Consider the following 25,389-nt stretch of genomic DNA (forward strand, 5'->3'; position numbering starts at 1 on the left):
CTACCTCTCAGCTCAACAAAATATGACCAGTGATTATAGAAGTGGAAAATACAGACAGCAGCATAAAAAGTACCCTAATGAGAAGAAATAAAGAAGTAATTAAATGAAAACAACACACTGGGAATTAGTTTAAATGCAAGCGAGTAGCATGTACAAAACATGACAATCTACAAGGTTAAATGAAAAGTACAGCCACTGGCCAGTGATTTCAGCCTCTGCCTTCTTCCTCCAGGATCAACATCTGGACAAATGTCAGACCATCAACTTCTATAACGTAACAGAAGCTTGCGTCTTAATTCATTAGCATGTAAGGATCCTTTAAAAAGAAATGATTTTTTTTTCTTTGTTGTGATTATTATCAATGGGCTTGTTTCTTTAGGTCATCATCTTTGTATGACCTAGGCTGCCCTGGTCTTTGGTCCTGCCTCTGCTTCTCTAGTGCTGATAGTACAGGCATAAGACTGCATTCTTAGTATGAAATACTACTGTTTTTTTTTTTTTACTGTTATTATTCAGTTCTTAAATCATGAACACATTGTTTAAAAAATAAAAGCAGCATCGGGAGTGGTGGCGCACGCCTTTAATCCCAGCACTCGGGAGGCAGAGGCAGGCAGATTTCTGAGTTCGAGGCCAGCCTGGTCTACAAAGTGAGTTCCAGGACAGCCAGTGCTATACAGAGAAACCCTGTCTCAAAAAAAACATAAATAAATAAATAGATAGATAGATAGATAGATAGATAGATAGATAGATAGATAGATAGATAGATAGATAGATAAAAGCAAGCCAAGAAAGAATGAAACTGCGTGACTTTTCTTGTATGGAACTTGACTCTGTCACCACATAACTCAACAAATTACCTACGTCATTTTGTTTGTCTTCTAGAAAAATATTCTAGGATTGATTATTATGCTTCTTGAGTAATAAGAACAAGCCATTTAAACAAAACCATTCTCTAATATATAAAATTAGTTTTTTATATAGAGTTTGTTCTTGACAGTGTTTTTGTTTTTAAACAGTTTTCAAAATATCTAATTTTAGCTTTGGAAAGCTCTGCTTTTATTTCTAAGGAAAATGTGTTTAGCTTTATTTTACACACATGAAAGCAAAGTCTCACGTTGAATCAGTGGCTAGCAGAAAATGACATGTCTCATTTGGAGACTGCTATTTTGGCATTTAATTCATTCCTTGTCTGTCATACATGGTCTGTTTGTGTAGGATAGACATAAAATTATAAAAATATTTTGATTTTTTGTTTTATTCCTCTTTTTTAAAAATCTCAGCTCACAAAATCTAAGTGCTTGCAGCTCAAAAACATTCCATGTTAAAGACAACTACTTCCCTTTGTGTGAGAATGTATATTGTGAACTATCTTTCGTCAACAAATATCAAATCACAGAACATTAACAGTTGACATATTAAATGTTTAATCTGGATTATTCTGACTAAATACTTCTAGATGTCTACCTCTGTGGCTTTTTCATATTGTATATTGATATGGGCAGCTCTATTGTGAAATATCAGAATATTTCCTCTTTATTTAACTGGAAACAGACTAATATAATACCTAAAATTACAATATTAAATTAACAACTTTAATCCAGATCATTCATGCCTCTTAACAGAGAATGTCTTCAAAGAGTCTGTACATTTAAAGGTAAGTGTTAAAATCTCTGAATGTGAGGTCAAATAAGAGATTTAAAAGCAAATCTACTAATTCCAAAGCATAAAACCTGGGCAAGTAACCTGAATTTCTGATCTACTAATGCTTGAGCATATCAATAGACACATACAATTCTAAATATATTCCTAAATACAATATTTTACTCTTTCCAGTTGACAGTGTGAGGGCAAGTACAAGGCGGTAAGTGTACATCTGGCTAGAGCTACTCAGACAGGCTTAGTGTCCACGTCCCTTTACTTCACTAGCATTCAGCTAATTTGTAGGTCATAAAGACACTTTGTTCTCATTCTAACTTCATGTAGTTGGCTTATTAAGAGTCAATAGAATATTAACCATGCCCTTTAAAAGGAATTACTGAAATAACAGACAAAATATTATTACAAGTCACTAGACTTTAGAACAAATGTTCCCTAATTATAATCATTGATTACACAAATGAAATGCTGTGAAGTCTTTCTGGTGTAGGCCCACAGGCTCCTTCAAAAGCTTCTCTCTGGTTGGGCAATAACAGAGTGGTGAATGTCCTTTCAGGTGTGTCCATGGACCACAGTCATTTTAATTAGAGAACATAGTTATCATCAAAGAAGACTACTAGGAATTTCAATGACTATATTACTACAGAATAATCTGAAAGAGTCCTTTTATTTCTCAGACTGATCTGAATCCTGGCATTTGAGGACATAAAGGAGATTGTAGAGAACTCTTCTAAAGATGTATGCAATCTAGAGGGATATATCACATATCTGCAGCCTGGCATTATTAAGCTTTCAGTTCTGTTAATTTCCTTCAACTGACTCAATATCTCCCAGGCATCTTTCATATTCCATATGAGATCACTCTCATACAGTTGATAGTCTCTTCACATCTAGGTTTCAAGACTCACACAGCAAGTAGAAGCAGAAATTTTAGTTATAATTTCTTCTCATTCATAGTTTGGCTCTTGGGAAAACATATGGTAATCATAAGTACTTTAAATAATTCAAGATGAAATGGTAGAAATAAAAATTTAAAAAGTGGCATTCTGGTTCCTTTTCATCAATAAGGGATGGATTTTTGGACTTCCCAAAAGAGCACGACAGCTGTCGTCTTCCCTGATATTTTCCAGTTCAACTGAATTCTACTGAGGACGTCAAATGTCCATTTCATCTTGAGTAGAGTGTCAAGTGCTCCTTTATTATCTCTCAGAACCATCAAGAGAAGTAACAGCATTGCCTCCTTACAGATGAGAAAGATCGAAGATACGTACCAACATGATTGAAGTTGATGAACAATAAATACTTTTGCCAATCACTCACCCAAAATCTTGGCCCACCTTCTGTGAACTAAAACTGATCTGGACTTATGCATATTTAGTTATAAATTCAGTCATTGTGTTGCATTCAGTCAAATACTAAGTAAGACACATATTATAAGAAACAAATATTAAATATTATCAGAAAATATTGCAATAAGTCAGGCACAATACTACATATGCTCACGCTCTCTCACTTGTAGAACATATGAAAAATTTATATATGAATATATACATGTATATATGCATATATACACACATCTCTGAGAAGCAGATGAATGTTATCAAGAGTTATGATGGTTACTCTAAGCATAATTGAAATTAAGCATTTAAACCTTGAATCAAATATTTGAAGGAATAATGAGGTCAGCTCTAAATACTGGAGTGTTTTCCCAGAAAAGGTGGTCCATGCAAGTGTGCCAAGATGAGCAAGCACCTGGCACACTCCAGGAGTCATGAGGCCAGTGAGGATAAAATCAAAGAATACAGTTCAGTAACAGAGCATTAAATCTTATGGGCAAGGCACGCTGTCCTTGAAGCCCTTTTCCTTATTTATTTGAAATCAAGGTCTTAAAAATATTAGGCAGCTTGCTTGCCATTGAGCAGTAGCCAAGCCCTTATCAAATCATAGACTTGCTATTTTGTCATCATGGGCTTCAAGGACGTGGCCAATATGTCAATTTTTACTACAAGTGTAAAGAAAGATTAGTGGATGCTTGTGGTTAACATAACCTTCTAGAACTCTAAACAGGAAAGCTCAGTTGGGGGTAGATAAAGAAGCACAGAAATTCAGACAGAAATATGAGGTGAAAAGATAAGGCTAAGTCAAAGACACAAATAAAGAAGTTGTAGGGGGAAAAATGGAGCCTGACATCCGGGATGCCAAGTTACAAAGGTACATGAAATCCAAGAGGAGCCTACCATGTCTACTGTTAATGATAGTTTATACAGAGATGGAGAGGGAGTGGGCATTGGGTAAGCACTGACAGAGTCAAAGTCATCTTCTCCAACAATCTGTATCCATGCTTTGATCTAAATGTGGGCCCAAATCTCACTTGGTAAAAAGTAAAGAAGTTATTCAGAGTTACAGGAACACGTATTAAGGAAGGGGGGCAGGAGAAAGGTTACAGGGTATAGTTTACTGAGTGAAAGCCAGATATACTGGAGCTTGGCAGACAAGTAAGCAGTTCCATGAAGATAGAATTACATCTCCAACCTCTTGGGTTCCATGTGAATTATCTTTCCCCCTATTTCCACTCAGACATGGAGGAGACATTGCTTAACATTATCTTTTAAGTTGCCTTATTACATCTTAGTCTCCTTTAAGAATTACTTCATAGCACTCATTCTTCATAACAGTAGCCTTCTCCTCTCTCCAGCCCTCATAATCATCTCTTCAGTAGTGCTTTCTAGAGCACAGTTCTGTTTTACTCTTTAGAATAAGTAGATACATTAATCTGTGCTAATATGTAAGTGGTTCTACGTTGCTTGGGGCACTACCTCCCCCCGCCCAAGCATTTATATTTTAACAGGGATTTTCTAGTGACACAAAGAAGGGAATCTATGAGTGAGCATTTTAGATACTAAGGAGGATATTTTAGTGTGATGCAAACTATATGATTTCTCTAAATCCATTGTTTTTCATGGCTCAACTTTGCACACTAATATTCACTGTGCTCTGCAAATCTCCTGTTTCTATCCTCAAAGTACTTTGCCACTTAATTAAGCTCCTTATTTAAAGAATCATTCTAATTCATTTAGGAATAATATTCTATATGCTATATTTTATTATGTTTCTATAGAGCTTGTTATAGCCATTGCTTATTGCTCAGACAAATGTGAGTCTTTTGAGTGAGACCATTATGTGGTATTCCTGGTGTATAAATGAATTTAAGGTCTAAAACACTAAAGGAAGGAGAGCATTTTTAACCTATTCAATTATGAGAATGTGTATTTATTAAAAAGAAATATATAAATATGTTAGAAAGTTGTTTTCATGAATTTCCGTTCTGGGAAAACCAAATCAATACTGCAGCAGGTGGAATAACTAAGTCATGAGTGATTCTGGTTTATTCAAGTTGTTTTCCTTCCACAGGAAAAAAGGAATTGAATAGGTCCTTAAGGCCAACTTAACTAAATTGTGTCCTGCATTAAGATAATGAGCACAAGCCATTGTAATGCAATGAGAAAGAAATGGACAACTGGATTCCAGATAAAAAGGCACAATCAGCTCTTAGAGACAAATAAAATAAAGTAAGGAAATGTAATTTTAAAAAACCCTTGTTTATTTCTCTACAGAGCTGACTCCTGAAGCTTGTACAATACCTGGAAAATACTTCATGAAAAGATTGATATTGAATAAAGAATAAAATCAAGAGGATGAAAATAGTCACAAAATAGTAATGATATTTGCACAGTTGTCTTAATATTTCAAGGAAATTTTCTTCATGCCTGTAGCTAGCCATGAAAAGATGTCTACCTCAATCAATATGTTAATATAAGGAAATCAACTCTTCTTTAACATTACAAAAGTAGCAAGAAAATAACTTGATGTTACATAATTCTATTTTTTATTTTATTTTTCTGTACAATCAGTACCAAAGCCATTGCAGTGACATTGGTCAGTAGGAGCTCCTGTTCAGTTCTCAGCCAGGAGGCTTTGCTGATTCCTGAAAGGTAAATGAAATCCAATTCATTCTCTAAATGTTCAGATTTTGTCTTTTAATAAAATATACTTCTACCCTGATGTCGTGTGGTAGACTAAGCTGTCCTTCCTCAGTACACCTTGGTTTCTAGTTAATTAGCTCATCCTGCATTCTCATACGTTCTTCATTTTCCCTGCCTTTTCAGAAGCTCTGAATGGCATCAACTGTTTGAGCTCCACATGAAGCATGTTTAATATTACACCTGCATGTGATGGTGGAAGGTGTGAGAAAATCACTGATTAATACACAATTCGCTCAAAATTAAAACATGTTGTAGGTACAAGAAACACAAATTCTTTAGGGTCCATCTGTCACCTAATACCATATCAAGGGAAAGGTAGATGAGACTTTTTGTTTGCAGCATTGTTAGTCAAGTCAAAAGCTAGAGATCCTGAAGTTTTCTGTTTTTAACTTAACAGTAATCATGAACAAAATCAATTCAAACTATATAAAAGTGCAAATAGACAGTGATATGAACTAAAATGCCTAGTCTACAAATAAAAGCTTGATATGTATTTTTTTTTTACTTTAAGAGAATTCATCTTTTATTTCAGGAAAGAAAAAAAGATAGCCACAATTTTATGTTTATATTCTATTCTAACTATGTGTAATAACTCCTTAAACATCAAGTTGTAACGAATCTAAAAGAATATTTCCTAACAAACAATACTAGATTATTTTCTCATAGACCTCTAATAACTCCAGACTTCCTTGAAAAGCCTTCTTGAAGAAGGGCTTCTGAGTCCTAGAGTGAATGCCAGGAGATTCATGCCACATGAAACTTGCTGCTAGCAAGCAGCGCTTGGAGGAGCAGTTACTGTACCCCGCCCTTCCCAAGTCCTTCCAGTGGTTCATCTTGCTTCTTTCCTATAGCACTAACAAAGTTCAAAGGGATGAATGTTTCCACAATTTCCTCCAACTCCTCTTCCTGAATTGAAAATACCTGAATATTTGACCTGTGGTATTTAGATTTTTATCTATAAGATCTATCTAAAAAGATAATATTGTAGAGTAGAAATGCAGGTTTTGCTCAATAATATGCATGCAATGGTGACATCTAAAGATTTGTATTATATTGCAGGTTTACTTGTTGATATGAAGGTTCAAACAATAGTATATTAATATGGATGTTACTTCTTAATATCTCTATAATAATTTTTCATGCAAAAATCAAGCTATATTTAGCATGATGTCAAATGCTTAGAGATGTTCCATTTCAACTTACATCTAGGCATATTCTGCTGTATTGTTGCTAATATGATTTTTGCATGAATCTTTTTCCATTGGAAAGATAGAGCCAACTTTAAATATTCATACCATAGCTATCGTCTATAGATTTGAGAAGTGGAAAAAAATCACTGTTTACTGACATTAAATATAACACCAGGAGATATGGAGCAGAATTCTCCCTTTAAAACCAGCATTGACAATACCAATATTCTTAACTTTTGTTTTATTAAGAGTCTAAAATTTTCGACTTGATGTTTATCTCACAGAAATATACAAAGTAGAAGGTGAGGGCAAGAAAGAACAAAGGATTAATTCTTTTGTTTCAGAAAATAATATATCCAGAAATCTTAGTTAATAAGATAGCAAATACATCTGGACAAGTACTGAAAATATCCCTTCCCTATTTCAGTTATGAGATAAATATCCATGATGGGTGTTGATCTTCTCTAATTTGTAGGATATTCAAGCCATGCTAACATGAATTTCCCCTAGAGATGTCATTAAGTCATCAAGCAGAGACAAGCTAAGCAGCGGAACAGACATGAGGTAAATTGTCTGAGCCTTTTACCCTCTACCATCAGGATAACAATGGAAAATTGTTAACCAATATCCCATTACCGAAGCCAAGAAACAAGATGATGGGAGAGTCAAATTGAAAGCAATATGCTACTGTTTGCATTTTCAACCTTCTTTCAACACACTCTTGCTTATTTCTGGATAAAAGTATCACATCAGCTGTTAGTACTGAATGTCCAGATAGCCTAATCTCAAGAAATAGACGTCCTCACACTATCTGTAAGAGTCATCACCATACATGTAACATTTATTCCTTGTTAAGGAGACACTGATAGTTTATTTACATCTAGTACCTTTATTCCAGCAATTATATTATACATGAAGGATTTGTAAGAGAGGCCAGTTTGTGTGACACTAGTATATTCAAAGCACAGAAATGAAAAATAATGAAAAAAGAACAAATTGCATTTGTGATACTTAGTTTATAACATGTAGGATATAGTATATAGTATATAGTATGTGCTACATGTTATATATTATGTAATATTACTGAGTTTTCCAGAAGTATGCAAGATTTAGAACTTTTACTAAGAGTTTCCCTCGTCTATACCTCAGCTGACAGCATTCCAAAATTAAGACATTTCAAAAATTGGCTGAGAGAATAATCAATCACTGAAGCTGATCACTTCTAAAGTTATACAATGTGATTACTTTCAGAAACAAAATTCAGTTCCTTTGGGAATCCATTCTAGCTAACAGTATGTCAATTTACTATACTTAAATCTTATTAATTCAGTTAACTTAATGAGGAGGTCTTAAGAAACTACTAGGCTTTAAAATGTAATATATTGGGGCCTGGAAAGATTGCTCTGCAGCTAAGAGCACTCAGTGACCTTGCAAAAGACCTGTGTTCACTGTCTGGAATCTATGAAGTGGTCCACCTCCCCAGCCAGTCATCAGGCGCCCTATAGGTCTACACCTCACTTTCTGGGAAGTAACGCTCTGTGTGATCTTAAGCTTAATGCATTTCTAGCCAAAGATGAACTCTGTTTGAGAGTTTCCAACTCTCCCTAAAGCGGTTTTATGAAAGAGTAAAGCAATTTTAAAGGCACCTTTTTTCAATTCAAACAATGGTAGCTTGTTCCTCTTGGCAGCATATCTCTGCTGTTAGTGTTGGGAGGGGATGGCCCTGGAGAAATTAAGTACGCTGAATTTGAGGCACAAATCACAGTTTGTCTTGTGGTGTCATAGTTTCCTCATCTACAAATGAGGATGTTAAGTGAAACTATGCCTATACTTAAACGCTTTCCCCAAATGCATCATTGAGAAAAGTAACTAACTCTACAATGGGATACTAGAGACCGAAAATGTGATCAGTGTATAGTAATCACATCAGTTATATTACCCAGAGCAAAGGTTTGTAATTCATTTTTTTTCTAATGGAAAATATCCATTAGTGAATCCAGAAATCAGCATAATGGATTTCAACCATCATTTACCAGAATAACTTGAACAAAGTATGGAATATGAAAGTGCATTATGAGAAGGAAGGACAAATACTCTCATGACTCAGAAATTTAGACACATATATTCATGTGTATTTATATGCTGGGAGACAAAAATAAATTATACATTTGTTCTCTAATATTATCAACAGTGCTTAAAACCCACTTATTTTAGCATATCTATTGGAGCTAAAGGAGAAAAGCAGCTTCTACTTACCGATCGTGGGGTCATGATAGTCCGGGAACTGGTGGCTTATAAACTGCATTGTGACTGCTGAAGAACAAAAAAAACCACAGTCAGCTCTTATTTTTAAATTATTCATAAACATAGCTCTGCATTTTAATCCTTTCTAATGAGTAACTCTCTTGTTTGAGTGACTACATTAAGCACACAGAATTAGCTAATACATGATAATGATCGTAGTAGCAAGTAGTTATGAAAAACAGAAGCTCTGTGCTATATATTTGCAGTAAATATGTTCAAAGCTTAAGTGCATTTCAATATAAATAAAAATATAACCTAGAAATAGCCTCAGTTAGCTCTGGCTAGTTAGTGGCTGTCAAAGTGCATAGAATCTTTTTGGTCCTGAGTTTTATGATACCAGCTGAATCTATGTCTCTGTCACCAGCTGAGAGGTCAGAAGTCTGACTTCAAATGGAACAACTCATAATAACATAGGTAATCTGTCATCTCAACTTGAAAGATGCAGTACATCTAAAACTGAAATAAAATACCCTCACTCCGTCTCAGAAGAAGTAAAGGAATACACACCTCTGTGCTAAAGTGATAAATTGTCTCAATATTTGTATTATGACAAGTCTATTTAGGTTATTTTGGCCAAAAACAATTCAGAATATCCACGATACAATCCACAGACCATATGATGCTTAACAAGAAGAAAGACACAAGTGTGGAGGTTTCAAACCCACTTAGAAGGGGAAACAAAATAATCATGGGAGGCAGAAGGAGGGAGAGATCTGGGTGGGAGAGGAGGGAGGGAAAAGGGGGGCAGGATGAGGTATGGGGGGAGACAGGAGAGAAGCCTAGAGGCATAGAAAAATGAATAGAAATGTGCAGCGGTGGGGGGGGGACAACTAGAAAGTTCTAGTCACCGGGGTACGGGAGGCTCCCAGAGCAGAATAGGGATCACCTTAGCCAAGATGCCCAACAGCGGGGAGATGGAACCAGAAGAGACCACCTCCAATAGATAGCCATAGCACTAGTTGAAGGATGGGGCCACCCACCCATTTCAAAATTTTTGACCCAGAATTGTTCCTGTCTAAAGGAAAATGGAGCAGAGACTGAAGGAAAGGTCATTTAGTAACCAGCCCAACTTGGGATCCATCCCATGTGCAGACACTAAACCCCAGGACTATTGGTGATGCCATGTTGTGCTTGCAGACAGGAGCCTGGCATGGCTGTCCTCTGAGAGGCTCTGCCAGCACCTGACTGAGACACATGCAGATACTTACAGTCAACCATAAGACTGAGCAAGGAACTCGGGGTAGAGTTAGGGGAAAGACTGGAGGAGCTGAAGGAGATTGCAACTCCATAGGAAGAACAATATCAACTAAGCAGACCACTCGACGCTCCCAGGCACTAATCCACCAACCAAAGATCACATATGGGCAGGTCTGTGGCCCCGATACATATGTAGCAGAGAAATGCCTTGTCTGGCCTCAGTGGGAGGGATGCTCTTGGACTTGTGGAGGCTTGATGCCCTAAAGAAGAGGGATGCTAGAGGGGTGACATGGGTGGGTGGGTGGGGGAGTACCCTCTTAGAGGCAAAGGGGAGGGTAGATGGGGTGGGAAGTTCATGGAGGGGGGGACCAGGAAGGGGGACAACATTTGAAATGTAAATAAATAAAATAATTTTTAAAATGCTGAAATTGTCTTTAGATCCTTTCCTTCTTATATCCCCCAGACTAATAATGTAAATATCCTATCTCTCTGAAACACATTTCCAATGTGCCCAGATTCATAAACATACTGCTTATGCGTGACTGACTACCAGGGTAAAGTCCATGGCTCTGAACGTAGTATCACCCTGTAGGATTTTTCATAGCCACCCTATCTCTCAATCTAAATGTGTGTCTTGAGCTACTGAGCTACTCCCTTTGAGCCAGCCTTTACTACATGCTCTAGAATAGTACCGTTGTCATAAGCACCTAGTCTTATGCTCCAAGCTACAATAAGCTGGGTTTAATGTAACCCTTTCTCATCTAAATCTCAACTTTTGTCCTTCTGTGTTGTACTTTTTGATAACTCAATTTAGCAAGAGTTCTGTTGATTCTGTTTAGAGAGACTCTGCCTCTCTAAATTTATATCGGACAATTATGTGAATATGAAATGTTCCTTACATGACCGGGTAACAAATTGTTTATCCCCAGCTAATAGTGCTGGCTTGCGACGTTGTGAAAATGTGTTAAGTGGAACCTATGCCTCAAGAACTGTCTTCTTCATTCCAGGTCTCTGGAGATCACCTTGCCTTCACTCAGGAAATCCACTGAATCTGCTTAAATTGAGTCCATCCTGATCCTCCTTAACATTGCCTCCACAGGGTTCTGCCACCTCCATCCCAATCATGATCACTGACTGTAATTCTCTGCAGTGTTTGATGTATTTGGCACTTAGCTCAGTTCCACACCCACATTTTCTTCTATTGTAATAGATCCTTAATAAAACAGAATGTTTGCTTTGTGCCTACTTTCTAACTCTGGTTTCTTTAACAATACTAATAGTGTTATCTTTTCAATTATCACACTATTTGATACATAAACTTAACATTTTTATCTAGAATATACTATATGCTATTCTTAGAAGCTTTCTGGACTATCAGAAAATAACTACATAATTATGTTAATTAGTTACTATATATTTGGGAAGAGTTTGGAAGCTAAAAATCATTTGAGCACATCTCAGTGAAAAACACATCATTACTTTTAAAACTAATTAGTATGTTTAAGTATCAAACTTATAAATCACCAAATTAATATCAAAAATAATCTGTCAGAGTCAACTACTATAGCTGTTTATAAGATCACAGAGAACATATATTTAGATGCCTGGATGCTTGCTTTAATGGAAGCCTGCTGTTTATTGGATAATTGAGAAAGCCCTTCAATTATCAAATGCTCTGGTCAGCCACTGGGACAGAACCAAGGAAAACGAAGCCAGCTTTTGTTGTTTCCAAAACTTCAGAAACATAATTTTAGCAGACTGGCGTGTAAAGGTTTCTTTAGTGTTTTCAAAATGAGCATCTAATGGAACATTTAATAGCCATTTTTAGGGAAATAATAAGCAAAAATATCATGAAAAGTTAACTTTAAATATTCATGTTTAACATACACACACATGTGGTTCATTTCAAGTTAGTAATTAAAAGAAACTTCAGGCTTCTGCAATGAAAGGGATAGTTCTGAAAGGCTCCCTTTTGCTAAAATAACAAAAGTGCATTTAGGAATGAATTTCCATCTATGACATGAATATACAGTAGAAGTGAACAGTTTCTAACTAATAATCCCTATTTACCTAGGGATGATCTGCTCATAAGTAGACACTGGAAATTAATACCTGGCCCTGATGGATTCCACAGGCAGCTACTTTTAAAAGATTTCTTCTACCTAGCCAGACAATGTCCCTCCATCCATTCCTCCTGTTAACTTGTCCACATACACTGTGTTCTTACTGCAGGAAGCTGTAGGACATAGGAACAAGCACTTGGGAAAATCCCAGAGTAACTTGGAATCAGCCTTTTGATCGGAATCTAGGACATCTATGAACAATACAACTGAAGTACAGCTGGAATCTCAATTCAAATTTGTGTTTTAGAAATTAGGTTTTGATATGCTTGCCTTACCATTTGTTTGTGAAGTGGAATTGCTCCTTTGGAGAGCAGTGTTTAATTATTTTAACTCCGTGCATGCACAATGTGTCAAACTGGAAGCTTCACCAAGTATGTTCAATCATAGAAAACAAAGAAAAGACTGGGACCTGAAAACTAAAGGTGGCATACACATTTTATAAAAATTTACCCAGAACTCACCATATCTGTCTTTACTTTTCCTTAAAACACCACAGAATATCTCTAAAAGAAGCAACTCAAGACTGAGGCCAGGACAACTCTTCATGCAGTTTAGGAACCTACTAAAGCAGTGCTCTCTCCAGGGGCCCAGATCTTGCCTTGGCCATCAGAGCACTTTATAGCATTTACTCATTTGAAATAGTTAAAACTTCCTGCACAACCACAACTGGATTAATACACGTGTTTATTATTTTCAAAGGTTCGCTTGCAGTAAAGACATTGTCAGTTTACATTTTACAGTTTTACAATCTCTATCAGTGTCCGCCCTGTAGAACCCAGTGGGAGGCCATCGCTAATACCCAGGGTCAGAATGCCAAGAACAAATCTGGACACTAATAGGAAGGTTCAGGAATTGGTTAGACTTCCTAAAGCTTTCAACAGTCTTGATCAAAATTCTGCGTGTAGATCACATAAAATGTGGAATTAGAACATCTAACTTGTTGGGCATCAATGGGAGGAGAGGCCCTTGGTCCTGTGAAGGCTTGATGCCCCAGTGTAGGGGTATACCAGAGTGGGGAGGTTGGAGTGGGTGGGTGGGGGAGCACCCTCATAGAAGCAGGGTCAGGGGGATGGGATAGGGGGTTTCCAGAGGGGAAATCTGGAAAGGGGATAACATTTGAAATGTAAATAAATAAAATATCCAATAAAAATAATCTGCTAGCACTTTAGATTTATATACAAATTTCAGCTGAGATATAATAAAGACAATTGTTTGTTTTGAAAATAAAAGAACATGTAACTTGGATAGCAAATCCAACCATTATACTGTTACTATGTGCACAAGTGCATTTTTTAACTTGGGAAGCATCAGTAGGTGGTATTTAAATGTGGTATTTAAATTCTTTCTCAAACCCAGGACAAGTGGCAAACAGAGGTTCCATTAACATAACAAAGCAGGCCTGGGTACCAAGTTCTCCCTACATCCCTCAGTCTCTACTTGCTACAGGGTGTGACTGACAATTCCCACCTCTCACCCTAAACTTCTCCAGCCCAGGAGTTCTTTCTTTCAAAAGCTGAAAAAGAAACAATGTGGTTAGTCTGGGGTTTCAGAACCACATGAATGAAAAACTGAAATAAGAAAGGAGAGATATGATTGCTCCAAGGTATGATGGGGAAGAAAGTTTATTGAAGATAAAAGGAGAGAGATTCAGATTTGGGAAGGCAAAGATAATCTAATCTTAGTTTCTCATTAGCTACTAAGTCTTGATGTATGTGAAGAAGCCAACAAAGCTCTTGAAGTTAGATCTTTAAACTCAATGCAAACAAACAAACAAAAAAAACCAAATACTTTTTCTCATTGATACTACAGGTCAAATATGGCCTAGATTTAATATATTAATCTTTCTTATTAATGGTGTCTACTCATTAAGTATCTTCAGCTTGACAACTAAATACTATTTGTCTAAGGAAACAAAGAACAAAGATTATCATTCAATTAAAATGTCTTTAACTGACTTAAACAAGAAAATTATGTTGTGCGCTACAAAACTTCAGTTTACGCTCGTCACATTTATTGAGCATCTATTATGAACTAAAGATGATTATAGTAAATGAGCAGAATACATCTTTCAAATGTGTTGATTCCAGATGTATTTAGAAACTTCAGAATTAGTACATTCAGACGCATGCATGCAGAAGCAGGAAGGCGGATGGAAATGTATGCCTGAGTGTAGACAGAGTGTATGAGATCACTAGCTTCCTATTTGTCTTAAAGGCATTTGCTAGTGGAAAAGGCAAATGGCTCCAGCAAGCCCTTGTCTGCACTACAGTTCCTTACTTCTCATGTCAAAGTCAAGCACACAGAGAGGAATGGATTCCTTTCATCAAGTGGGTCTCCCACACCCTCAAGCACCACTGAAACTATGACACGGTGTTAACAGAGCAAAGAGAGAGAATTCCTACATGCTTGCATTAGAAGATCATGGAGGAAATGTTACAGACACCACATATTCCTCCATGGACTTTCCATCATTGTAATTTAGTCATATGCCCCACCTTGTCTGTAATGCAGCTGCAGGATATTTCAAACTATATACTGATGATTTAAAAAATAATTATTTACAAGGGTTGTATGCAAATTGCTGAGTGAAATGTTCTTGTAGGTGAATTAAACAGCCGTTGAGAAAACTAAGCAACAATAATAATAGAAAATAAGTCCTGCTTTGTGGTGTGACAACTTATTTTGATTGATTTATAGACAGAATGTTTATATGTGGAGAGGAAATTTGATGAGAAAAATTGAATGGACTATAAACTTAATACAAAAAAATTAGAACTGAAAGAAAGAAGATTTTGTTTTTACTTAGATGCTATCTTTTGATTTCTAAGATTATTACAAGAACTGTTTAATAACTGCATAAGAGCATTCCACTCTGTAGATATAAGAATTTACTAAAAGCTAAGATATATAGCATAACAAAATACTTATCTATTTCATATAAAATTTTGCTTTATTGGTGGTTACATAATTAAAATATTTTGTATAAACGCAGTGATTCCTAAAATTTTATAAAGTCTTCAGTAAATACACACAATGACTAAACACCCCTCAAAACAGATTAAACTTCCATACAATAATAGTAATAAGAGATTTAAAAAGTAAACATATACTTATTTTATTTGACCTCTCATTTCTTTGTATCTCTTAATTCAAAATTTTCACTTTATTATTTAGAGGTTTCCATAAGTTACTACCTCATTTTCTAGTTAACTTTAAATCAACTTTTCTTCTTTTGCACTTTGCAGTATTAAACCATCAAATTTACATTTCTGAGAAATCTGAGAATATCATATATTATCCTCCTCCTTGGAATGTTAGCAGTTTATGGCCAGAGGCAGAACTGTCAGTTATAAAAAAAAGAAAAATCACAAAAAGAATTATTTTCTACAGAGTAAAACACAAAACAGCTGCACAAAAGCAGATCATTTATTACCAATTCTCCTAAGCACACCCACCCATCAGGAGGAATTTGATTACTTATGGAAAGCACTAGACTGAAGCATTCTGCAGAACTATATCATCTAACAGCAGAGCAGAGGACAGTCAGTCCCCACCACCCCTTTGGGAAAATAGGAAACTAAGATGGGAAATACGAATCTAAGAGAATTTTCGCCAGGGGTCAGTCACTCTTTTTCCATTCAGGGCGTGTGTTAAGACTTGGAAAAATTACTTAAACTTACCATTTTTATTTTATGGTGGGCAAAACAAATTAAAGCAGGCCCTAGATTATTTATACTGCTATGTTTCATACTCCACTCCATTGTCTTGTCCTTGCCAAAACCTATACCACCTTGCCATCATCATTATCATTGTCTATTCCTTTTCTATGTGTGACTTAACTCTGATTCAGTCTCCATCACGTAATTATTTTCTAATTCTACCAGTCTCCAGGAATTCTTCATCCCCCAGTCACACTCCCCTACTGAGATACCTGAGTTGATGCTATGCCTAGACCACTCTTTCGTTAGACATCTGTGGGGCTCGCTGCTGTACACTTTCATATCATTACTCACAGATAGGTCTCTTGGTGGCTGATCCAGCATCTCTAAATTTAAATAAAACCCACACTTTCTTGCATCACTCCTTGTATCACTTTGTTGACATTAATTTTAACCTTAAATATTTATTACATAGTAGACACTGCTTAAGTATTTGGGATATTCCTTAGAATAAGGAACAAAATACCCATGAAAGGATATAGGTACAGAGACAAAATTTAGTGCTAAGATGAAAGGATGGACTATCCAGAGACTACCCCATCCGGGAATCCATCCCATCATCAGCCACCAAACCTAGATACTAATGCACATGCCAGCAAGATTCTGCTGAAGGGACCCTGATATAGCAGCCTCTTGTGAGGCTATGCCAGTGCCTGGCAAACACAGAAGTGGATGCTCATAGTCAGCTATTGGATGGAGCACAGGGCCCCCAATGGAGAAGCTAGAGAAAGTACCCAAGGAGCTGAAGGGGGCTACAACCCTGTAGGTGCAACAACAATATGAACTAACCAGTACCCCCTGAGCTCGAGTCTCTAGCTGCATATGTAGCAGAAGATGGCCTAATCGGCCATCATTGGGAAGAGAGGCCCCTTGGTCTTGTAAACTTTATATGACCCAGCACAGGGGAAGGCCAGGGCCAAGAAGTGGGAGTGAGTGGGTAGGGGAGCAGGGGCGGGGTGGGGTATAGGGAACTTTTGGGATAGGATTTGAAATGTAAATAAAGAAAATAATAAATAAATAAATAAGTATTTGGGATATATTAATGAGTGACATAAGCTAAAAATGTAGAGAGTTGGACAGAGGAATGCTGATAAATACATAAAACTTTGCATCCATATTAATGACTGAATGTTGACAATGCAATGGAAAGAATTGTTTTCATTAGTAATTAGTAGAATATGTGGTGGTTTGAATATGCTTGGCCCATAGGAATTGGCAGTGTTAGGAGATGTGGCCTTGTTGGAGGAAGTGTGTCACTGTGTAGGTGGGTTTGAGGGAACCGAGTGCTCAAGGCCCATGCAATGTGGAGAGATCCTCATCTTGGTTGCCTGTAGAAGTGTCTCCTCCCGCTGTCTTTGGGTCAGGATGTAGAACTCTTGGTTCTTCCAACCCGTGTGTGTTTGGACGCTGCCATGCTTCTCACCATGATGATAATGGAATGAACCTCTGAAACTGTAAGCCAGCCTGAATTAAACGTTTTCTTTTATAGGAGTTACCTTTGTCATGGTGTCTCTTCACAGTAGTAAACCCCTAAGAGAGAATAACTACATATGGTAAAAAAGAAAATTCTATGGGAAAAATTTAATGTAGTTAAAATTTCTAACACAACTGAAAATATATTATTTCCACCATTAGAGATTATATTTATATAACTTCTAAGAAAGATAATTTAATTGCTGTTCTTTACTTTTCAGAACAATATTTTATGACCTGGCACCAACTTCCGTCTTAAAGTTTCCACTGCTATGATAAAACACTGTGAATAAAAGCAACTTGTGGGGCATGAAGCTATTCCAGCTTAAGATCCTAGGGTTTAATCACTGAGGAAAGTCAGAGCAGGAGCACAAATAGGGCAGGAACCTGGAGACAGAAGTTGATGTATAGGCTATGAAGAGATGCCGCTTACTGGCTTGTTCAGATTACTGCTAGAATGCAGGATCACTAACCAAGGGTGGCATTGCTCACAATGAGTGAAGGCTTTCCATATGAATCAATCAAGAAAACACATCAAAAGCTTGTCCACAGTTCAATCTGGTGGGGTTATTTTCTCAATTGAAGTTCTCTCTTTTCAAATATTTCTGGATTGTGTTAAGTTGGTACAAAATTATAGATATGTTAAAAATTGGGGTACATCATATAAAACATCATTGCTTAAAATTAACTTGGAGTTACAGTCTTTAAATTAAACAAAAGTCTTTAAATTGAACAAAAATAATTGGTTTAGGATGAAATATTTCAGTATCTGTTTAAAAGTCTGAAAATTGAGCATTTTATTCTATATATTTCAAGAAGAAACAACTCAGCAGGTCTAGGACCTCTGTTTACTCCAGGTTGGGGATCTACCAAGGAATAAAATAGGTTGAATATCATAGGTTTCCAAAGCTACATTTTTTTTTCTAATTTACTCCAATTCTTTTCTCTTAACTGAAAATGTATGTTTAATTGTGTATCAAAGTTGTTTTCTAAGTATATGAGCATACAGAGAATGCCTACTTTTTCTTTTACACTCCATATTTTATTCCCTGCCCCATCTACCCTCTGACTGTTCCACATCCCATACCTACTACCCACCTCCTGTCTCCAGGTGGATTTTCCCACCCCACCCCCCATCCCACCTGACCTCTAAATTCCCTGTGGCCTCCAGTCTCTTGAGGGTTAGGTGCATCATCTCTGAATGAACACAGACCTGGAAGTCCTCTACTGTATGTGTGTTGAAGGTCTCATATCAGCTGGTGTATGCTTGGTGGTCCAGTGTTTGAGAGATCTCGGGGGTCCAGATTAATTGAGACTGCTGGTCCTCCTACAATATCGCCTTTTTCAGCTTCTTTCAGCCTTCCCTAATTCAACAACTTCCCTAATTCAGCTGCTTCTGTCCATTGGTTGGGTGCAAATATCTGCATCTGGCTCTTTTAGCTGCTTGTTGGATCTTTCAGAGGGCAATCATGATAGGTCCCTTTTTGTGAGTGCTCCATAGCCTCACTAATAGTGTCAGGTCTTGGGACCTCCCCTTGAGCTGGATCCCACTTTGGGCCTGTCCCTGGAATATACCCAAAAGATGCCCCACCATGCCATGGGAACATGTGTTCCCCTATGTTCATAGCAACCTTATTTGTGATAGCCAAAAGCTGGAAAAACGTAGACAGAAGAATGGATACAGTAAATGTGGATCAGTTACACAATGGAATACTCCTCAGCTATTAAGAACAAGGACATCCTGAGTTTTGCAAGCAAATGGATGGAACTAGAAAATATTATCCTGTGTGATTGATATGACTCAGACCCAAAAGGACTTGCGTGGTATATACTAACTAATAAGTGGATATTAACCAAAATAATTACAGAATACCCAAGATACAGTCTTCAGAACTCAAAAAGGTCAACAAGCTGAGGTTCCCAAGTGAGAACACCTCAGTCCCACTTGGGAGAGAGAAGAAAGCAATCACAAGTGGGGCCCGAGGGAGGGACCTGGGAGGGAATGCCTACTTTTTGAAAAACAAATGAATGAATCTAAAGTCCTGTCTTATCTCAAGATCAGTATCAGGGGAAAATAGTGTCCTCTGTTTTTCTGTTAGCAGTTAATTTCAATGTATTGTATTCAAATAACCTCAAAAGCATATGTTGTTTTCCAAAGGTGGCATGACTGAAAGCTAAATTATACTGGGGTGCTCAGAAGTCATCTCCTGAGTACCTTCAATGAAAAAGTCATTCACCTGAAACATGCTAAGATCCCGTCTAAAGTCAATGTATTGTGAGAAGTAAACTATGTTTATAGAATTAGCTGAAGACTTCTCAATTTTCACTATAGCTTTCATTGTTGAAAACCTTGAAAACTGTTTGATAGATTATAAAGAATGCTGACTGGACTGCCTTCTCTGGTCCCAGTGGGAGAGACTGTGTCTCATCCTGCTGTGACTTGATGTGCCAGGGTAGGTTGATACCCAGGAGGGGCCTCCCCCTTCTCAAAGGAGAAAGAAAGGAGGGGTGAGGGAAAGGATTGGGAAGAGGGGGCTGTAATCAGAATGTAAAGTGAATAAATCAATGGGGAAAAACAAAATAAATAAACTAAAATAAAGAATGCTGCTTAAAATTGAGTAAGGTTTATTCTAAATGAGCAGTAGAGCCTCCTTTTCTCTAGTTGTACTTGCTCTCTTCTCTATGGAGGCTCTATGACATTAGAATTCCAAAAGAGGTATCCGATACTGTTATGGTAGCTTCTGAATGCAAAGCATAATCAGAAAATTTAAATCCAAAACCATGAAATACAGTAACTAGGGCACATATAAAAACTGTGTTAAATCTTCTAAACCAATTATTACCATTTAAGAACAAAATCATCACAGTTCAAAGATGGACAGAATATCTAATAATGCAATTTACTTGCTCATTAGCCATAAGACATTCACCAAGATGGAGGTGTTTCTCCAGTCTTCTGTATGTATGCAGATAGAATAGAGAGGGGTGAGGAGGGAGGAACTTAGATCTGAAGAATAGTGTACAGACCGGATGATGATGCCATTTGGTTGAGCAATGATGCTCAACTGGAGCAGGAGAGGAGAGGTGAATATTCAGTTCTCCATATGTTTTTTTGAAATTTCCCTTGCATAGAATTCCTCTGTTACTTCCATATTTTTCCATAAACTACTGCTAATATAAAGAAGCCATGCCTTCCAGCCTTTAAAACATCTATTTATCTTCGCTGACTGATATTAGCAAATGATTGATGAAACAGAGAAATGCACTGGATATTGAAACTCAATATTACCAGTCATTGTTTATTTGTTCCATGCTGACAACTTTGTACTCAGTGAAACAAAAAAGAAAAATAGACACTTTCAACAATCTTTTCTGAAGTCTTTTGTCATTTAGAAAAGGTCTCATGTCTTTAGGTAATGAATTACTATTGATAATAGTGTGCCTGTACTGACATCAGTATATGTGCCATTCTCTTTATCTGCATTCTTAAGGAATAATTAATGGAGACAATTATTAGAACTTCTATTACATGATGGAACCGCAGACTGTTCTGAAGTTCTCAGAGCTTGAGATGTATCCAATTTATCATAGGAGTTACCAAAGACAATCTTATATATACTATACTAAAAAGTAATTTATTATTTGGCATTATACAGATGCATCCTGTCAAGATGACAATCTTTTAATAAAATTATATCCTGTAATTTTAGAGAATTACTAGTAATGAATAGATACTACCATGTACTTAGAGTTGAAGACTTCTTTATCATAGGTATAGAATAATATTAACAAAGTATAACACTTGTGATTTAAGTGTTTCTATCATAGTTGACAACGCCTAAGCATTCTTCTTGACTTGAGGGTTCCCATCTTACATCTGATAATTCTATAACTAAAAATTGGTGATAGACTAGCCAACTGTTTTGTGAGTTTCCTAGCTCAGAGTATTATGGAAGTCCTAGCTCTCTTCTCTTATTACATTATTTTTACTACCTGAAATTATCCATCTTGTACCATTAATGCTTCAAAGTTCTGGACTCACTTTCTGAAACTGTTGTTTTTCTTCTTTCAACTCAGAGTTATCTATTAAACAATAGAAGCTTCACAAGGAAAAGCTGACACCAAAGTATGTAACATTCTGTGTTCTTACCACATCATATCAATAATGGCATTAAGTATATACTGATTCTATACATTATTTGTATGTTATTTTCATAGAATTTTTGAGGTGACAAAATCTAAAAGCAATGGTTAGCAGGTCAGAAGTAATAGGTAAGATTTAGGATAATTCTGATACATTGGAATGAAAGGTCAAAACCAAAGGAAGTGATGGATTGTTATAGAAATATTATGCTGTAGTTAATATAATAACAGTTGTTAAAACATAGCACAACTTAAATCTTGTATAGCATCCATCCAATTGAGAAAACAGATGTAAATGTTGAATTCAGATATACACAGTTATATGACACAACTAAATTAGACATTTAGAATAGATTATGACAACATTAATAATTTTCAAGGTATTACCTATTGTTTATGCTGAAATTTTAAGAGAAATTAATGACTCTTATGGTTACAACAAATCTTGAATTGTATTATATTCGACTCTTCTTTCACTACTACAACCCTGAGGTGAGCAGTTGACAGCAGAGATTATTCTGCTAGCCTCCAACCCATTGGCTTGGGCACTGACTTCCCAGAGAAGCAAGCAGAGAACCAGCAAAAACAGGTCATTGTTCAGTATAAACTTAAAGAATTGAATCCTAGCTACTATATCTAAGGCTGTTCTTCTTAAACCACAACAGTCAGAGACATCCATTCAGAGGGAAATGGAGTCTTCCTTTCTGTAACTTCATACCTTTATAAAACTGTATCTCTCCAGATAATCAAGACAACATATTTTAACTTATTGAAAAGCAAATATAATCAGTGTGCTGTTTTAGAAAACTTTCCCAAATGAATACATGTTAAACTGATTTGAAAATCGCTTGGATCTAAAATATAAACTCAGATTATTTGACTAAAATTTTCTTCTGTTTTTTTCTCTTGTTAACTATAGCACTACTATTATACCACTCCAGATCTCTAGATTTGAGTGAATTATAGACAGATAACTGGTGAACTAGACATGGTGGTAGTGAGTCTTGGCTCATTAAATCTTCAGGACTTCCATAGTTCCCTTCATAAACAATAACACAATAAGAACTAACTGGAAGTTATAGTTGAAGCCAGCACTGCCTGGTGAGAGACTCTCCACATCCTGTAACTATGGTGCAATGGGCAGGGGCTCTATAGGTATGACTGTGATGCTTAAATTACAAGTTCATCACAAGTCATTTGGACTATTATTAAACACTTTCGAATTATTTGTTTGCCATTTCATATACCTTGTTGCAAGGTCTTTGTTTACATTAGGCACATTATCATCACATTATAAGTAAAGAACTGCAGGGAGTTCAGGATATAAGAAGAAACATATCTGCACATCAACAGCAGGCATTTAACCTGTTCTTAGAACAATAACACTGGTCATTGTGTCTTTGTGGGAAATTCTAAAACTCCTTATGCAGTGATAGTTTTCTCATTAATACTTGAATTGTTAGGTCTTGTTTATGCAGCTAGTGCTAGGAAAGGCAGTCTCATAATAGACTTCTGGGTATTCTTCTCTTAAATTTTTTTCTTCAGCTCCTCTGAAACAGATGCAGATGCTGTGCTGCAGATATAGCCATTGAGAATGGAGCCCCATGGATCTGTCGGTCTCAGCATTGTGTCCTGTTGTAGATTTCTCTAATGATTTTCATTTGCTATAAATAGAAGCTTCTTTAATGAGGAGTTTCATGGGGAAATCTCATGGAGTTTCACCCCTACACAAAGAAATACAGGTAACTAATCACTACAGAGAGAATTAACCTTTACCAGGGATGAGTTCCTTAATTGGATATATACACAATCAACAAAACAGAATCAGAAGGTTATATTTATATTCTTTGTTAGGGTTTCTATTGCTGTGATGTTTCCATGACCAAAAGCAACTTGAGTAGGAAATGTTGTATTTTAACTTATATTTCCACATTACAGTATATCACTGAGGATAGGAACACAAACAGGATAGAAACCTGAAGGCAGGAGCTGATGGAGAAACGCTGCTTGTTCTTCGTCGTTGCTAAGCCATGGTTTCTTGGCTTTCTTATTCCATCCATGGCTGTCTGCATAGGGATGACTCCGCCCATTGAGGAAGGTTATTCCTAAACGGATCATTAATTAAGGTAATGCACTAAAGGCTTGCCTACAAGCTGCTCTGGTGGGGGTTGAGGTTCCCTCTTCCACACAGACTCTAGCTTATGTTATGTTGTCCAAAACTACCCAAGACATTTATGTAACAATAATCAAAGTAAAAGAGACTATCAATTTGAGATTTGAAAGAGAATGAAAGGGTTTTGAGAGACAGATGATGGGAAGGACTAGAGAGAAAGTAAGAGGGAAATGATTTGATTACATTTAATTAAAATGTTTAAAATAAATGTTTTAAATAAATGTTGCAAAATAAAAACACAATATTGAAAAACTGGTTTCCAATATGCAAACAATATATATATATTGATTTGGAATGTAACTAGATGATAAGGGATAAGTAAGCTTAACAAGTTGCACATCATAGCAACGAAATGCATAATATTTCTTGTTACTTTCAATGACTTGCTGTGCTGTATGACAGCCAGAGGCAGAGATTCAAAAGGTCTATCCTGCCAAATGCAGTTCTTTGCATATAGCACCTACCTCATGAATACTTGGTAATTATATTATTTGATAGATTAGGTGTATTTTTAATGTGGCAAGAAAAAAAAGACAGGTGTTATCAAATATTGACAAACACCCTAATAGTACTTTTTATATTTAAAACACCATGAAGTGGAGACTCTTGTTCCATGCTACCACACAAGACTGAGCTCCACATGAGAAAACTTTTTCACTGGACCTGGCATCCACTAGCCACTAGTATGTCTACTGCAGAATCTGAATACTTGATTTAATCAAATTTGCTTCTCTAAGTTTACTTAGACTCTGTTCTGTCATTTTTCTATCATTCTCTTTATGACATTCCATTATCTTAGTGTGCTCAAGACAGAATATCACACAGGGTTTTGACACCTCAGAACTTGGTTTGTAGTTAGTTCCATATTAAGAGAACATATGAAGCCATCGCTTTGATGGAAGTTAGCTGTACTTGGTCCCCTGTTCCAAATCCCAGTCAGCCTCGGTAAATGTACCTTTAGAGGTGGGCTCTGAAATGGCCTCTGGAGATGTGCAGTGACTGAATAGAATCAGAATGAACTGACTACAGCATCCAGTTGGGGCTTCAAGACTACCAAGATGAGGCCAAAGCATCCTTACAGATAGTTTTTTAAAATGGCTAGGTCTCAGAAAGGCACTACTCTAAAAGTTCTCGGAAAAAAAAAATTCAATGATTTCCAGTAACTCATTTAGTAAAGGAAGCTAAATATCTGACCTATTAAAAAAGATGGTTCAGAAGAACTCAGGGAAAACTTGCATAAATGACTAAAGGAAAGATAAAGCATGCAAGAAATAGGAATTTTGATTTACATTACATTTCACCAGCTCTTCAGACAAAAATATATGTCTTTATGCTCATGGAGTTACTTAAAATGCTTACTAATGAAGC

General features: G+C 36.5%; 1 protein-coding gene across 2 annotated transcripts in view; it reads right to left on the reverse strand.

The window, feature by feature from the left end:
• Rit2 (Ras like without CAAX 2) overlaps positions 1 to 25,389 on the reverse strand; it is a 326,497-nt gene that overhangs the window by 252,671 nt on the left and 48,437 nt on the right. For both annotated transcript variants that reach the window (XM_029547076.1, XM_021214896.2), the window contains exon 2: positions 9,146 to 9,202. In XM_029547076.1, the coding sequence (XP_029402936.1) occupies positions 9,146 to 9,202 (57 nt within the window). The remainder of the gene's footprint in view (positions 1 to 9,145; positions 9,203 to 25,389) is intronic.

The sequence above is a fragment of the Mus pahari genome, chromosome 15 (assembly GCF_900095145.1).
Source record: "Mus pahari chromosome 15, PAHARI_EIJ_v1.1, whole genome shotgun sequence".
NCBI classification, from domain to species: domain Eukaryota; kingdom Metazoa; phylum Chordata; class Mammalia; order Rodentia; family Muridae; genus Mus; species Mus pahari.